The sequence below is a fragment of the Galleria mellonella genome, unplaced genomic scaffold (genome assembly GCF_026898425.1).
Source record: "Galleria mellonella isolate WM207_F2 unplaced genomic scaffold, CSIRO_AGI_GalMel_v1 utg312, whole genome shotgun sequence".
NCBI lineage: Eukaryota > Metazoa > Arthropoda > Insecta > Lepidoptera > Pyralidae > Galleria > Galleria mellonella.
This window is the reverse complement of record NW_026442074.1, coordinates 2,268,758-2,285,653: the sequence shown is the minus strand read 5'-3', so window position 1 is coordinate 2,285,653 and position 16,896 is coordinate 2,268,758. Positions and strand designations below refer to the sequence as shown.

The following is a 16,896-nucleotide window of genomic DNA, read 5'->3' as shown; positions in this document are numbered from 1 at the left end:
TTTGTCCATAGCCTAAGCGTTGGCAGTAGAAAACTTATCTTAAACTGCATTGTACACGATCAAATGGAGCACGCATGAAAGGAAAAAAAAATAATATTATATTTAAAAAAAAAATTGTTTTTATTTAAACAATACAGACCTGCCACTGTTCGAGCTGCTGTCCAAGATCCACCTTCTGCCTGACAGCTTCGTATAACTGGCTGTTGGCCTGCATCAGTTCCACTCTGGTTTTAGCCAAGGCCACCTGGAAATGTCAATGTGAATCATTAACGAAAATTATTACCTATGGAAACATTAAAGTTGTTCAAGAATAGATAGATAGATACTCTTTATTGATTCCTCCAAAAGATTACAATAGTAAACTTATTATAAATATAAATAATTACAAGAAATAATCACAATGAGAAAACAATGGGCGACCTTATCGCTAAGAGCGATCTCTTCCAGCCAACCTTTGGATGGAGAGGAGTAATTATAAACAATTTGGTAGGAGGCACGATGAAAAATTTTGTTAGTTCTAGATATGGGATATGGAATAGAAAAAGGATATACAATAAAAACAATAAATAGATAAAAGTGTGTCTAGAAAACGTTTTATTGACTGGAAGTATATTTTAGGAGCTAAAATATCAAGTTTTACGAGAGAGACTAGTCGATAGAGTTTGCTAAAGAAAAATTAAATGACAGAGTTGACTTTCATGACAATCTGAATTGGTTTTAAATAAAAACAGGACTTTTAAAATACATCAACTTGTACCTGTGTCGACTTGTTTCTTCTTAATTACATTCTGTCTCCTGCATTATTTTTTTAATTACACAAATGGAATGGTAGCCTCGCCTGCGCTGACTGTATCTATACGCTGGCGAGGTGCCAGTGAAGGATGATAGGACAAGAAAATGCAGGTCAGTCACCCACCACGATGAATTCATTAGGAACTGAGCACGTTGGTTTCCGGAGCGGACTGCGTGGAGAGCGATCTAACATTGCTGGTAATGGGGACGAACCTACTCATTACTAAGCATGTCTGCCCCGGGGGGAAAGGGATTGTTAGTAATGGAGATTGAGAATCCCATTGCTAGCAATATACCTAACCAGGTCGACCTCCTCGCGGTTCCCCCTGTAAACTATCATGGTTAATGCCTGATGAATTCATCATGATGGGCTAACTGGCCTGTTTTCATTCTCATCTATCACCCTTCACTGGTGCTCCGCCAGCGTATCCCGTTAGCACAGGTGGGGTTACCATACCATTTTCACCGATAAAAAAAAACCATGTCTGCTCCCCTCTTCTTCTCTATAGTTAGTTCTACTACGGTTAGACATGATTATTTCTTAAATTGTATTGTTTGTATGTATTTGTATATTTACCTTTATAGTTATTAATGTGTAAAGTAAATAATTTTTTGTTGTATAAATTACATGCTCGTTTGCCCCCTGTGTTGTAAAAAAAAAGTCACGTACCTCAGCAGTCTTCTTCCTCTCGATGGCCTCGTCGCGCTCCTGCCTGGCCCGCGTCACCGCCTCGTCGTTCTGGAGGCTGTTGTAGTTCGCGTCGTTGAGCAGTTTGTCCCGTTCTTCAGCAGCCGCGCGAAGTTCCACTTCGGCTACCGACAGCTGTGAAGAGAAAAGAGTTTGTTAATATTGCTGCTACTCGTGCGAGGGTGGCTCCCTCTGTTCTTTTATTATTATAAATATGAAAGTGAGTTTTTGTAATGGGTAATAATGGAATGGTAAGAGAAAGGGATTATTAATGATGCCGACTACCAGTCCCATTGCTAGCAATATACCCTATCAGATCGACCTCCACGCGGTCTCCCTGGAAACTTTCATGCTGAATTCTAGGTGTATTCATCACGATGAGTTAACTGACCTGCCTTTTCATTCTCACCTATCATCTCTCATTGGTGCTCTGTCAACGTATACCGTTCGCGCAGACGAGGTTATCATTCCATTGTCATCCATTAAAAGAATAATAGAATGGCAACCCCACTTGCCACTTTCGATATACCCTGGCGGAGCACCTCACTAGGTGAGGACGAAGTTAGGCCAGCCTTTTTTTTTACAACGCAGGGAGCAAACGAGCATGCGGCTTACCTGATGGTAAGTGACTACCGCCGCCCATGATCACCCATCGTAAGGAATTTGACAAGAATTAATAAATGATGAATAGGCGACGTGCTGAAGAAGGGCCAAATTAAAAGTACCCGTAACCGGCGAGCGTGTATGAAAAGATTGATGAATGTGGAAGAAGCGAAAGAGGTTTGTTTGAATCGAAGCATTTGGCGTTCCATTGTTTCTGCCTACCCTAATGGGAGACAGGCGTGACAGATATGTATGTATGTATGTATGTAATAAATGATGGTTTCAAGGGAAAACCGTGCGGAGGTCGACCTGACAGCGTATTTGGGATGGATAAGAACAAAGGGTAATTTTTATCCCGGACGAAATCGAGTAACTGGAATATGTTGGTATCAATCCAATTCAAATTCTATTCATGAATCGCGTAAATCAATATTTTTGTTTTTTATACTTCATTGTATAAATTACCTTCTTCCTCTTATTTAAGAGTTTCCTTTTATCAGTGCGACTAATTCATGCAATCTCTTCCAACCAGCTATATTCCAGGCCATATCTTTGACCTCCTTATACGACATGACACCTAATGTTTCCTTTAACTGTCCCATGTTATTTATTTCTCGATATTTCCCTTCCCCATTTTACCTTCTAATTTTTTTAAATTAACTCACAGAAGAATAAAAATATTTGAGTTGTTTCTGACGATACATCTGTACAGACTATATACATATTTTTAATCTAAATATTTATAATTATAATACAAATAAACTATATAAAAAAAAACATCTTTTACTTTAATACAAAAAAGATGTGAACGATTTCTCTTATAATCTCACGGTTTATCACACTTATAATACTTCCGTTGATTACTGGAAATAAACTAATGCATTGTTTCCATAATTGTATAAAAGATTTAATTTTAACGCATTAACCTATGTACCAAAACATGGACAATTAAATAAAGCTGTATATCTTAGTTGCTTAGGCCCACATTATAAAAAAAAAAAAAACTAACATTTAAGACCGCGAAGTTTCAAACAAAAAAGTACAGTCTGTATTATAATAAAAAAAAAAAAACTCGTATTCAGGCGGCAATTTGAATAAAAAAAAAAAGTATACAAACAGTGCATTAAATTTGAAAATTTTACTCTGTTAAGTAACCACACGTAGGTCTTTTATAATAGTACATAATCAGGTATTCCACGTGATTCCTTCTCATTGCGAAATTATCACAGTTGTGGTTAATTGTTATGAAATTTGTCGTAATGTGCTAACTGACCTGACCTGACTTCATCTTCACCTGTCACTGGTGCCCCACCAGCGTATACCGACAGCGCAGGGGTTACCATTCCATTTATATAATAAAATAGTAGCCAGACGATGTCTGTACATGGAATATATATAAGGAAAATTAATGTAAGGCATGTTAGTAAGATGAAAAGATGCCAAAGCAATAATTTTTAGAATTTTGTCTTTTCGTTTGTCTATATGTTTGTTCCGGCATTACGCAAAAACTATTACACAAAGGTCCTCCATAAAATCTAGTATATGTATCATTTTAATACATCAATTAGAAGCGGTATACTTCCTTGGCTTTCCTACTTCAGGCGTACGAAGTGGCAGGCAAAAAACTAGTTGACAATAAAAAAACATGCCTAATACCTTTTGATCTTTAAACAAAACTTCAGCATCCATAAATAACAAATGGAAAATAAAAGGAAAGTAGAGCGTTGCGTGCTCTGAACTCATTGAGGGTAGAACGAAACAAAACCAGTGCTTGCTAACGTGAGAACTTGGTTTACAAAATAATTATACTCCATATGAATGAAAAAACAACTGTAAAACTAGATAAGGCTTTATTCGGCCGCAGTATCCGCACTAAGTGCAGTGAGCAACGAAATTATAATGCAATTTTGTTGCTCACTACACAAGACTTTGTAAAGTCGATTGCTTGGGTACCTCTGTCCCATTCGTGTTTCAACCGTGAAGCAGTTGTAATTGCATGGCCGTGTTTCGGTTTGAAGGGTGGGATATGGCGTGAATTTACTGGGTACAGAGGAATAACACCTGAGTCCTCAGGAATGGCAACGCATGGGGGGTATCATGGGCGAAATAGTATACTCTGTTAAGTCCATAGTACGGCTCATGTCTATAGGCGACGGTTACCACTTTCCGTCAGGTGGGCCGTCAGCTTGTTTGCTATTCTAAGTTGAATAAAAAAAAAACAATGTCATGGTAGAGTCAGCACCAGAAGTCGAACTATTCTGGTTATTTAATTAGAATTATTCTGCTACCATTAGTATGCGTGCAGACGCCAATATTTGACTACCAATAATATTATTAGTAGAAGTTCTACAATCTTTCATATTAGTCATGAATCTCCGACCGTTATTCAGTCCACGCATATGTTGCGACGAGCGAAAATTAAGATTCTTTAATATATTTTATTATTTCTCGTATTTATATTTATAAGTAGATACTCAATATTATTAGTTTTTTAATAAGTTAATTAAAACATATATTTATGATAAGACACTTGGTAATTTATTAATTAGTAGCGGCCTGTCCCGGCTTCGCACGGGTGGACATTTTTACATTTTAAAAAGTGGCCATTAAGGCTGCACACGCGACAGAAGCTTAAAAATGGAGTAACTTCTCCCGTTTTCCCAACATTTCCCTTCACTGCTCTGCTCCTATTGATCGTAGCGTGATGAAAAGTATACTATAACCTGCCCAGGAGTATGAAGAATAATTGTACCAAGTTTCGTTAAAATCCATCGAGTAGTTTTTGTTTCTATAACGAACATATAGACAGACAGACAAAAATTTGACTCATTGCATTTTTGTCATCAGTATCAATCACTAATCACCCCCTGATAGTTATTTTGGAAATATATTTCATGTACAGAATTGACCTCTCTACAGATTTATTATAAGTGTAGATAAATTTATACAGAACTGTTATTAAAATACCATATTTATATTTCAATTGATTTAAACATTTCGTATTACGCCAATATATCGAAAATTTCCAATTACTTAGTAATAAATAGGAATATATTAATAATATTTCTACCTATTGTCCGGGTTATGATCCAGACATCGGTTGCTTGGTTCCTCATAACACAGGATATCCTAGCTCGAGAACTAGGTGTGATTATGTGGCACCTATTAAAATTCCCACGGGAAAGATAATTTGTCGCGCGAGCTTCACGGGAAACGCTTAATGCCTTAATGTCAACCACGTGATTGCGTAATATAATTTAAGCCCGCGTTATTATAACTTGACATTACACCAAGATTAGAGGCTTACGTAGCTACATTAAACTATAATCCGCCAGTTAGTTGGCCTTGGAGACATAACAAAAGGTGTAGCGGTCAGCAAGGTTAACTTTCACGTCGGTTACTTTGGCTGTTGTCGGTTTATTTTATAAATAAACATTGTCACGTCACAAACTATTATTAAAGTTTAAAAAAAATACCCTGTGACAACCCGATCCGATGGGATTTGAACCCGCATCTCAGTGCTATCTGGACTTATATATATTTAATTATATATTTATTCTTTATTGACCACATTACAAAAAAAATGTCTGGTACAAAAGGCGGACTTAATACCATATAGCGTTCTATCCTAGTCAACCTGGGGCAAAACATAAAAAGTAATTATGCGGTAAAAAATTTGAAAATTATTGTAGATAAACGATTACACGTATGTAGCCATATTGACTTATAAATCATAACACATACAATGGAGAACTACTGCACACTATGATTATATAAATATACATACATTGATACATTACATATATATAACTTACATATACAAATATATATCATAAAAACATACATCCAATATAAATGTATATACATATTTATAGATTATATACTATAATACCAACTAACTAAAAAATAACGATAGAGATCAAAGGTGACGATGAAGATGATGAACTGCTATCATAGCTTCTTCAAAAGATATTCCCATTTACATTACAGAAGCAATATTATCAGTCAGTCTTTTAACTAGTTTATCAAGCTTATATTAATTGTATTGTATTTAATTGTATTTTAAGATGTCCTTCTCTGTAAGTCGAAGATATAGCCTACTTTACTAGAGGGAGACTTTGTACAAAAGTAGTTTCTTTGTGCACCTCTGTCCCATTCGTGTTTCTACCATTAAGCAGTTGTGTTTGCATGGCTGTGTTTCGGTTTGAAGGGTGGGATGTGGCGTGAATTTACAGGGTACAGAGGAATAACATCTGAGTACTCAGGAATGGCAACGCATGGGTGGTATCATGGGCGAAACAGTATACTCTGTTATGTCCATGGTACTGTTCATGTCTACAGGCGACAGTTACCACTTTCCATCAGGTGGGCCGTTAGCTTGTTTGCCATTTTAAGTTGTATAAAAAAAAGAAAAGGAAGAGGTGACCTATTCGGTCATGATGAATTCATTAGAAATTCAATTGCTAGCAAAGAGCTGTTAGTAACTGATCCTAAAAATATCTCCCCCATCATTTCAGGTGCTTGACCACCTGAAATATATAAGTATATCTAAGTACAGTTTGTTATATAACAATTTATTCCTAAGTGCTCATGTATCCAAGCGAGGTCGTTCACCCGACGTGACGCGGCTTACTGGTGACCGTGGTAATACAGGGGTCACGCCATGCTTTGCGGCAGACTGCAGGCGAGATTAGACCGACAGATAAAAAAATACAGTACCTATTTATGTCTACGTATTTTGCTACGGCGATACTATAGAAAAAACTTGCTTTATTTCTCCTTTCCTCTATTCAATAATGCATCGCCTACGTATTTCTCGGGTTGCCCAATGGTTGACTGGTAGAGAACACCGTCCGGTGTTAAGTCCGCCAAATGTACATAGAATTTTACTGTGTGTTAACGTTTAAATAAATAAATAAAAACTAAATCGATCCAGTAGTTTCGGAGCAATATGGTTGTAAAAGAGAACGGACAGACAGACACGCGAGTAAACCTATATGGGTTCACTTTTTCTTTTTAAAATACAAAACTCAAAAAAGAGAGTAAGATTATTATTTTACTATTTTTTTTATACAACTCAGAATGGTAAACAAGCTGACGGTCCACCTGATGGAAAGTGGTAACCGTCGCCTATAGAGATGAGCAATACCATGGACATAACAGAGTACACTGTTTTGCCCATGACACCCCCCATGCGTTACCATTCCTGAGGACTCAGGTGTTATTCCTCCGTACCCAATAAATTCACGCCACATCTCACTTTTCAAACCGAAATACAACCGTGCAAACACAACTGCTTCACGGTTGAAACACGAATGGGACAGAGGTACCCAAGCAATCGACTTTTGTACAAAGTCTCCCTCTAGTACTAGGGCATTTCATCATCATCATCATCATCTCAGCCATTATCCGTCCACTGCTGACCATAGGCCTCCCCATAGACCGGCATAAAGAATGATCCCTAGCCACCTATATCCACAGACTCCTTGCAATGCATTTGTCGGCACTCCATCTAATTTGTCGAATAGTTTTGAATATGTAGTTCTGCCACGATTCATCATCATCTCAGCCATTATCCGTCCACTACTGACCATTGCCCCCCCCCCCCCCATAGATCGCCATAAAGAACGATCCTGAGCCACGTTCGGAGAAAGGGTTTCTTGATCTATCTATAAACTTAAAATCTAAACTTTCCCGCCTTTTTTCGAGTCAGTTTATGTTACGAGTTAATAATGTCATTAATAACTATTTTTTTTTTACAACACAGGGGGCAAACGAGCATGCGGCTCACCTGATGGTAAGTGACTACCGCCGCCCATGATCACCCACAACACCAACGACATTGCAGGTGTTATGGGTGACCATGTGCATTTAATTATTACTGTTATTATTCAATACATATTCAGAACATATGTTTGCATGGTTGTGTTTCGGTTTGAAGGGTGGGATATGGCAATGAATTTATGAGTACAGAGAAATAACAACTGAGTGCTCAGGAATGGCAACGCATGAGGAGCATCATGGGCGAACAATGTATACTCTGTTATGTCCATGGTACTGCTCATGTCTATATGCGACAGTTACCATTTTCCATCAGGTGGGCCGTCAGCTTGTTTGCTATTCTAAGTTGCATACAAAAAATCATTTTTATACCTACACCTATACTTCTGTACTGATATTATAAAAGGGAAAAAGTTGATTGTTTGTTTGTAATGCATAAACACAAAAACAACTTAACTATTTTTAAAAATTCTTTTACATATAGAAAGCTACATTAACAGCGAGTAATATAGGCTGTATATTATTTTATAAAAATCCTATTTACTCGTGTAAAGTCGGGCTGGATCATTAGTATCATATACAATATAATTTTATGAAGTTATCGACTTATAAGGAATCGTGTTTGCCCATGATCGTGCAAGGATAGCCGAGTGGTTTAGCTTTATGGGCTGAGTAGGTGGATGGGTGGGCGTATATGGCCATTTTGATGGCAAATGTGGAACAGGTTATTGTGTTGAATAAATAAATCCACTTCCACCATCCATCCTTATGGTGCCTCCTCTAATGGTACATCAGATATTTTTCCGTTTTTGAAGTTAGAAACAATGTTTATATATATATATATATATATATATATATATATATATATATATATATATATATATATATATATATATATATATATATATATATATATATATATATATATTTTTATTGCACTTGTAAATTACAATGTTAATGCATTTATAAATATTGTGAGCAAGGGTGGACTTATCTCTGACAGAGATCTCTTCCAGTCAACCCAATGCAGTTAGAAAACATGTTGCTAGCGGGCAGCTGAAGTGCTACAACTATTAATATTTAGATACATAAACAAATATATTAAATAAAATATTAAGATACATAATAAAATATTACATAAATACATATACTATAAATAAATATAATATCTATTACTTATACAGTGGATGTTAAAATAAATGAATATACTACCTAGAATAGAAATTTAGTTCAATGATTTCAAAGTTTGACAGTTCAATTATAAAAATAAATAAATTATGACTCAAAGGAAAGAAAATGTAACTTCAACCTTTTCTTGAAAGAGGTAATTGAAGGGCTCTCTTGTATGTGGGAAGGGAGTTTGTTCCATAATTGGGCAGCTCGATACGAGAAAGAGTTGCCCATAAAATGTGTTCTACACAAAGGTAGGTCGAGAATCCTGGACTGAACTTGACAGGAGCGTTTAGGACGGATTGGTGGTAGTAATAATTTAAATCGAGAGCGGAGGTACGAAGGAGAATTGGGGTTATTAAGTATGTTATAAATATATATATATATATATAAATATATATATATATATATATATATATATATATATATATATATATATATATATCATGTAATCTAGTACGAAGTACGGAATTCTAAAACTGTAATAATATTAAAGAATCGTGTCCCGATGGATCGATATCACAGCGGCACTATCGATGTATTCAATCGATTCACGGTTATCGCGCTATAAACTTAATTGAAATACCGTTTATGGCGTTACACCGACCCGAATCGATTGATAAATCGATTCCAATTTTACGGATACAAATATAGCTGTTTATAAAACACCCGGCTGATGACGCAAAGTGGTAAATTGATCTTTATATTGCATATGAGGATTAGGGTTGTCAGATAGGAGTTTGTAATTTTTTGGAGATAATTGTAATCATAGACATCATACGAGCCGTTAACTGTCCACTGCTGAATATAGGATTCCTCAATAAGGAGGGTTTCGCCAGTTGCCACGCTTGGCGGGCGGGTTGGCAAATGCAGTTAAGCTTTGGCAGAGTTTCAAGAGAGACGCTGCTGTCTGTATCTCGATCATTAAGTTCCTTTAGTCGCCTTAAACGATAGTCACGGGAAAGGAAGGGGTGGCCCATTCTATGCCGGAGTCACATGACAATAATTTAAGTGCAATATTTTAAATATAAGGGCGCAGTCCTTATACTTTTAGTATTTAATAGTATGTTTATATTTAATTATGTAACTGCATGGCAAACATTCTGATAGCTGATTTGATGAAAAATGGTTTCTATCGTCTTTAGTCGTTCGTCGTGTGGTCCCGGTATAGAATGCTGTAAGGAAAACCTCAGCAGGAAGTACATTCTACAACCTGTTTGCGGGAGAGTAAGCTTCTCTGAAACCTCCACTAAATGCGGAATTTTGGATTTTTTTGAATTTTCTATCATGTGACAACCCTAGCACAGAGTGATTTTGTATGTGAGTGTAGAGCAATTGATTTAAATATATTGAACGGTGCATACGTAAACCACTATTTGTGGTAATTTTGCGTAATGTTTATGTAAAGTGTAAAGTAAGTAGTAAATTGGTTTTAAGTTTAGTAAGTAATAAAATATTTCTGAATTCCGTTTAATTATTACTTAACAGATTTGATATCGCAGTGTGGGTCAATCACGCTTATTATTCAATTCAACTATGATAAATTCAAATCACACACACACATACACACACACACACACACGCAGGCCTGCACGCACGCACGCACGCACGCACGCAAGCACGCACATACGCACACGCACGCATAAATATTTATAAAATTCTAAATATATATATATATTATAATACAAAAGAGAACGCTGATTGACAGACAAGCAGCCGAAAGTGCTAAATTTAAAATCTTGAAATTTTGGAAACCGGTTTCTTTATATAGTGTAGGTATAAGTGAATAATAATAATAAGAAAGGATTTTGAAAATCAATTCAGGTAATACATCCAAAAGCCACACGTACGAAGCCGCGGGCAAAAGATAGTTATTTATATAAGGTACTAATTGCGAATAGCTAAAGGTGTATAATAAATATTCAGTTGTTACTTTAATATGAGAAACTCGAAATTTTCGACTTATGCTCTTTGATTAAATCATATTAAAATTTGATTACTATCAGTATTGATTCAACAACTCACCTTAGAGGAGAGATCGGCAATGATCTCGTTCTTCTCATCTATCTGCCTCTCTCTTTCCAACGCACGGCGCGCGTGCGCCGCTATCGAATCTCTGACGCGTGAGCCCTCTAGCGTGGCATAGGCGGCGACTGCGTCCGCGCAGGCGGCGGCGAGTGCGCCTCGGCGGAGTGTCTCACCCTCTTCACCGTCCAGGGACGTGAGGGAGAGGTCGGAGTGCAGTCCTAGAACGAAATAGTTTCTTTTCAGCAAGTTTTGGAGTTATTGGAGTCCTTTAATATAAAAATGAAAATGAGTTTATTTGTTTAAATGTTACCAGGTCAAGTATTGTGAGAAAAAGTTTTTATGTATGTGAGACTTGCCAGTTATAATTTATTAAAAAATATGGTTACTTATAAATAAAAATAGGTACGTTCTAAATTTAACTTTTTTATTGATACTTTTTTTACTGCCAGATGATGCGCTCTCAGCGTTCGAGCAGGCTGTAAATGAGGTGTCCGCGGCGGACTGGAAAAAGTGTTTCGAAAACTGGTTCAGACGCATGAAACTTTGTATAGAGGGTGGTGGAGAGTACTTTGAAAAGATGTAATAAAAATATATTTACGTATAGAACGTTTTTTTTCTAGTGTCACTAAACTTTCTGAGTGTCCCACGTATATGTACTTTGTTTTGATAAAATGTGTACAATTTCATTATGCAGAATCGAATTGCCACATCTCTTTCTCTATCCCAACTATCATTAAATACGTTTTCTTCGCCAGAAACAGACTTAAAAATCATTAAAACCCGGTTCCCACGTATTATCTGGTTATTATAATGCCAACACGTAATCAACACTCCCATAATATCTGCAGTGATAAAAATGAACAATGGATCGTAAACGCAAACCAATTTTAGTGTGTATGAAACGGCTTGATAATTACATTTGAAATTTGTATAATATATATATATAGATGAAATTAGTGTCGACCAAATAGGCGACGTGCTGAAGAAGGGCCAAATTAAAAGTACTTGTAAACGGCGAGCGTGTATGAATGGATTGATAAAAGTGGAAGCGAAAGTAGTCTTTGGATATTGAATTTGACATTTATTTATTATATATTCTCTAATATATAAAATTCTCGTGTCTCGGTGTTTGTTACCAAACTCCTCCGAAATGGCTTTACCGATTTTTATGAAATTTTGTGTGCGTATCAGGTAGGTTGAAAAATACATACAACTTCAAATTTTCATTTTTTTACCTATTTTTAATCGCGATTTTTATATGCCGCAATAGGCGATCGAATATAATAATCGTAGTACGATAAATTTTCATGTATAGTTCTAGAGATAATGTATATGGTAAAACAACGTTTGCCGAGTCAGCTAGTATATATATATATATATATATATATATATATATATATATATATATATATATATATATATATATATATATATATATATATATATATATATATATATATATATATATATATATATATATATATATATATAATTATTATTAAGAATTATTGTTCGTGACATAAGAGGCGACTAAGGGAGCTTATGATGGAGGAATGAGCAGCAACGTCCCTCTTAAACATCTGTAAAAGTCTATGGTAACTGCGGTTGCCAACCCGTCTGCTAAGCGTGACAACTACTGGCAAAACTTCCTTTATGGGGAAGGCTTATGTTTAGCAGTGGACAGTTAAAGGATAATAAATATATTCTTTATTATACTTGTAAATTATATAGATAATACAGTTATAAATACTGTACGCAAGGGTCGGCTTATCTTTGAAGGAGATCTCTTCCAGCTAATAAAATAATAGTGAGACAGCCTGCAGTTAGTTGGTAGCTAAAGTGCATGAGTGCTGTCCAAATTTAGGTACTGATGATAATTATTTTAACATACTTGTATTATGTAAAAAACGACTAAGTAATATATCGGATGTTAATCATTTTGAATTAATTTAACCGACTTCAAAAAGAAGTAGATTCTCAACTAAGTTGTAATTTTTTTACGTTTATTACTTCATAACTGTGTGAGTTGTAAACCGATTTGGATTTTTTTTTATCTGAATGGATATACTTAGAGATTGGTCCTATAGAAATTTTATCAAAATCGGTTCAGTAGTTTAGTTTTGAAATTAGAATAACCAGTTTTGTAACATCTGAACTCGGATTTTATGGAACACAATTTTGAAATATGGGGAAACTGTGGCTCCGAGTCGGGTAGGCGGATTTATGACATGTATAGGGCTGTCATCACCTAAATTGCCGACACCTTTTAGGGGGAAGGGATTGTCAGTAATGGGGAGTTTAGTCCCCATTGCTATTAATATACCCTATCAGGTCGACCTCCACGCGGTTCCCCCTGGAAACTATCGTGATCAATTTATCATTGATTTCGTCACAATGGGCTAACTAACCTGCCTTTTCATCCTCACCTATCACCGCTCACTGGTAGTCCGCTAGTGTATACCGATAGCGCAGGCGGGGTAACCATGCCATTTTCACGCATAAAAAAAATTGCCGACACCGAATACATACGGCAAAAATCCCGGACATTTGGGCGAAATATGGTTTTTTTTCCCCAGACGCTTCTGAAAAAATATTTTTTGTAACAAAAATAAAAACATTGTTATATAAAAACAAAATTATTGTGGACGTATTTATAACTAAGATTTATTTCAATTGATCGCCTACCTATAAAAAAAATAGGATTTCCCCTGACAACAAAAGTGTCCGGGGACACTTTTCAAAAACCCCTGCCGAACGGGCCCCGGACGCTCTTCAAACCCTAGTTTGTCCTAACAAATCCGGGGTATTCCGGATGGATGGCAACCCTAACCATGTAAGTAGTAAATTTTTAGCAAAGCGTTACAAGGGATCATGACGCACGTTGGCCGCAGTATAATATGACATTGTTACATCAGTGCAGTGATCAGCGTATGATTGTATGCAACGCGCGGTTTCTTACGCAACACCGTGCCTCACCGCGCGCGCCCTTGTGCAGCAGGATTGGGTTACATTTGTCTTCGCATCGGTGCTTTTGCATCTAATAAAATTGCTGTTAAACAAAACTATTTGCTGTAAATTTATATTATGTTTAAAAAGTAGACGATTCTCGATTCGTTTGTAGATTTTCGTTACGGAGTTACGTTGTCGTTTTGATAATCCTTTTTCAAACACAAACATATATGGTTGCTACTTGTGAAAACCTGTTAGTGCTAAACTGTATCTATTTGCTCTAGTGTAGCCCTAGTTTTCCTATGAATACCTAAATTTTTGTTGGGTCGTTATTTTTTAAGGATTAAAACTACAGGTTTCAACCGACTTCGAAAAGAAGGAAATTTTCAATTTGGTTGTATTCTTTTTTCTTTTATGTTTGTTACCTCAAATTTTTCATCAATTGTGAACTGATTTGGAAAATTCTTTTTTTTCCATTTGAAAAGATATACTTACTTATATAGACCAAAATTCTTTCTTTTTAGAATATTTTTTTTAAATCACAATTAGGTATAATATCTGAGTTTTATTATAATTTTTTTTTAATTACTAGTTATATATAACATCTGCAACTTTTAAGAGTCATAAATAGGCGACAGGAAGGAAGAATAATCTCATTCGTTTATTCCTTTACTTTACAAAATAAAACATAATTAAAGATTGTGTCTCAGAAACAAGCTCAATTATGACAAAACCAGTTTTTTTTTAATTTCAAAATGAAATTACTGAATCGATTTTGATAAAATTTCTATGGAATAATTTGTACGTATATCTTTTCAGATAAAAAGAGTTTTCCAAATCGGTTTACAACTGACGGAGTTAACTCATGTAACAAATATAAACAAATAAAAAACCGAATTGAGAATCTACTTCTTTTTGAATTTATTTACTAATTATTTTCTCTCTAACTTCATTGGGTTGGTTGGAAGAGATCTCTTTCGTAGATAAGCCCACCCTTGCTAACAAGTTGTTAAACTAATCGGTGTATGTTTTGTTCAAATGTAAAAAAGAATATATATAATTATTTACTGGTATTAAAAATGTGACAAAATTAATAGACTAATTTAGATACAGTTCTATATATAGGATAGAGTATTATGTCTTCTAATCAATTGAGCAATTCGGCCGCTTTGAACAACGTTTGAAGAAACATTCATATGTTTCAAAACAATAACATTCTTAATTTGGTCTATTCGAGCCTTTGATGGTGTGAACATACCAGAACATGTTGGGACATAAATACATACACTGAAAATGGAACTAATTGGTTTATCTTACGGTGTATTTTTGTTCCACAGAACTACGCAATTACGAGTACTAATGGACTGAACGATTTTTACACGATCAAATGCGGGTATTTTTTCTTATTTGTCAAACAAACAATTCGCGTTTACCTAACTGATGAAAGAAAGGAGGTAATGGTTTTCAAGTGTAGGTAGGTCTTGTATTGGTCTGGGTGTGTTTACGCAATGTTATATGCTCCAACATGTCTAAATCTCATTTTTATATTAAGTTCAATTAATCATAATTTATTTCTAATGGACAGGATCTCAGTTTCTTATAGTCCCGGCTTCGCACGGGTGGACATTTTTGCAACATTTTAAAAATTGGTTATGGTCACATAACGGTAATAGTTGGACATATTGTATCGCAAAGTTTTTTATAGTTATTGATGTTTTCTTCAATATTGTAAAACATACTTTTGTTCAATCACCAATAGTTTCCCCAGCGCACGCGACGAAAGATATTTTATAGCATTGTTTTTACGCCTTGAATAACTTTACTAAAGTTTTGGTAAGGATCCCTAATCTATCTAACAATAAATATATCCAATGTTACTCAGGGTGAATGTAGCTTTCTAATGATGAAGGAATTTATTAAATCGGCAATGCAGTTTTTGAGTTTATTCATTACAAACATACATACACACAAAAATACAAATCTTTCCTCTTTATAATATTAGTGTAGATATTCAGTAAATTATAAATAAAGACCAATTTCCTTTACGCTTTTCCAACGTTCCCTTCCTCTTTTCCTCAATCCTTTCCTCCATACCATAGGTGGCAGAAACCACCAACAAATGCATTCCCAAAGAGGGTTGACGTCAGGCAGGTGGCCGGTCGTTAAACTAAAAACCAAATCTTTTTGTAATATGGATAAAATCATATTACGCCGACCCCAAATGATTGGGATAAGGGTAGGAAGATGATGATAAAGACGTAATTCACTAATTATTCAGTTTCATTTAGCAAGTCATCAAAACTGCGTGTGTCCACCATCAAACATCATTTGCGTATACAGGGTATGTTCTTTGTATTATTATGTAAGTATTTATAAAAAATAACTTTGTGTCTAGTACTGAATAACTGATATACATATTTAAAATAAGTTTTACTTAGTTCGAGAATAGATGGCGCTGTGTAATTTGTCAACGGCATTTCTTATTATTTATTTATGTTGCAGTCAAAACTCTTAACCAGTCAAAAGTACTATTGACTAGTAAAATCAGTCAAAAGTACTTTTAACTGAACAGTTTGGTCAAAAGTGGTTTTGACTGGAAATTATTGGTTATTAGAACTTTTAATTGCAAATTTGCGGTTAGTTTAGGTACTTTTAACTGTTATTCAAAAGTCTTATTGACTAAAGCATACGGTCTAAAGTACTTTTGACTGATTTTGCTAGACAATAGTACTTTTGACTGGTTAAGAGATTTGACTGCAACATATAGTTACTCAGCGGTGTATTTTGTCACGAAGGAAATAATTTTTTTTCGCTGGCCATAACGTGTGTTTGTCTCATTCGTTCATTACTCCTAATTGTTTATCAATACGAATAGGTACATAAGA

General features: G+C 35.3%; 1 protein-coding gene across 1 annotated transcript in view; it reads right to left on the bottom strand.

The window, feature by feature from the left end:
• The window catches only part of LOC113515232 (bicaudal D-related protein homolog), a 151,249-nt gene that overhangs the window by 6,703 nt on the left and 127,650 nt on the right, over positions 1 to 16,896 (bottom strand). Inside the window, exons 6-8 of the mRNA XM_052896133.1 lie at positions 11,060 to 11,280; positions 1,463 to 1,615; positions 140 to 244 (exon numbers count right to left, since the gene is read on the bottom strand). Coding sequence (XP_052752093.1) covers positions 140 to 244; positions 1,463 to 1,615; positions 11,060 to 11,280 — 479 coding nt within the window. The remainder of the gene's footprint in view (positions 1 to 139; positions 245 to 1,462; positions 1,616 to 11,059; positions 11,281 to 16,896) is intronic.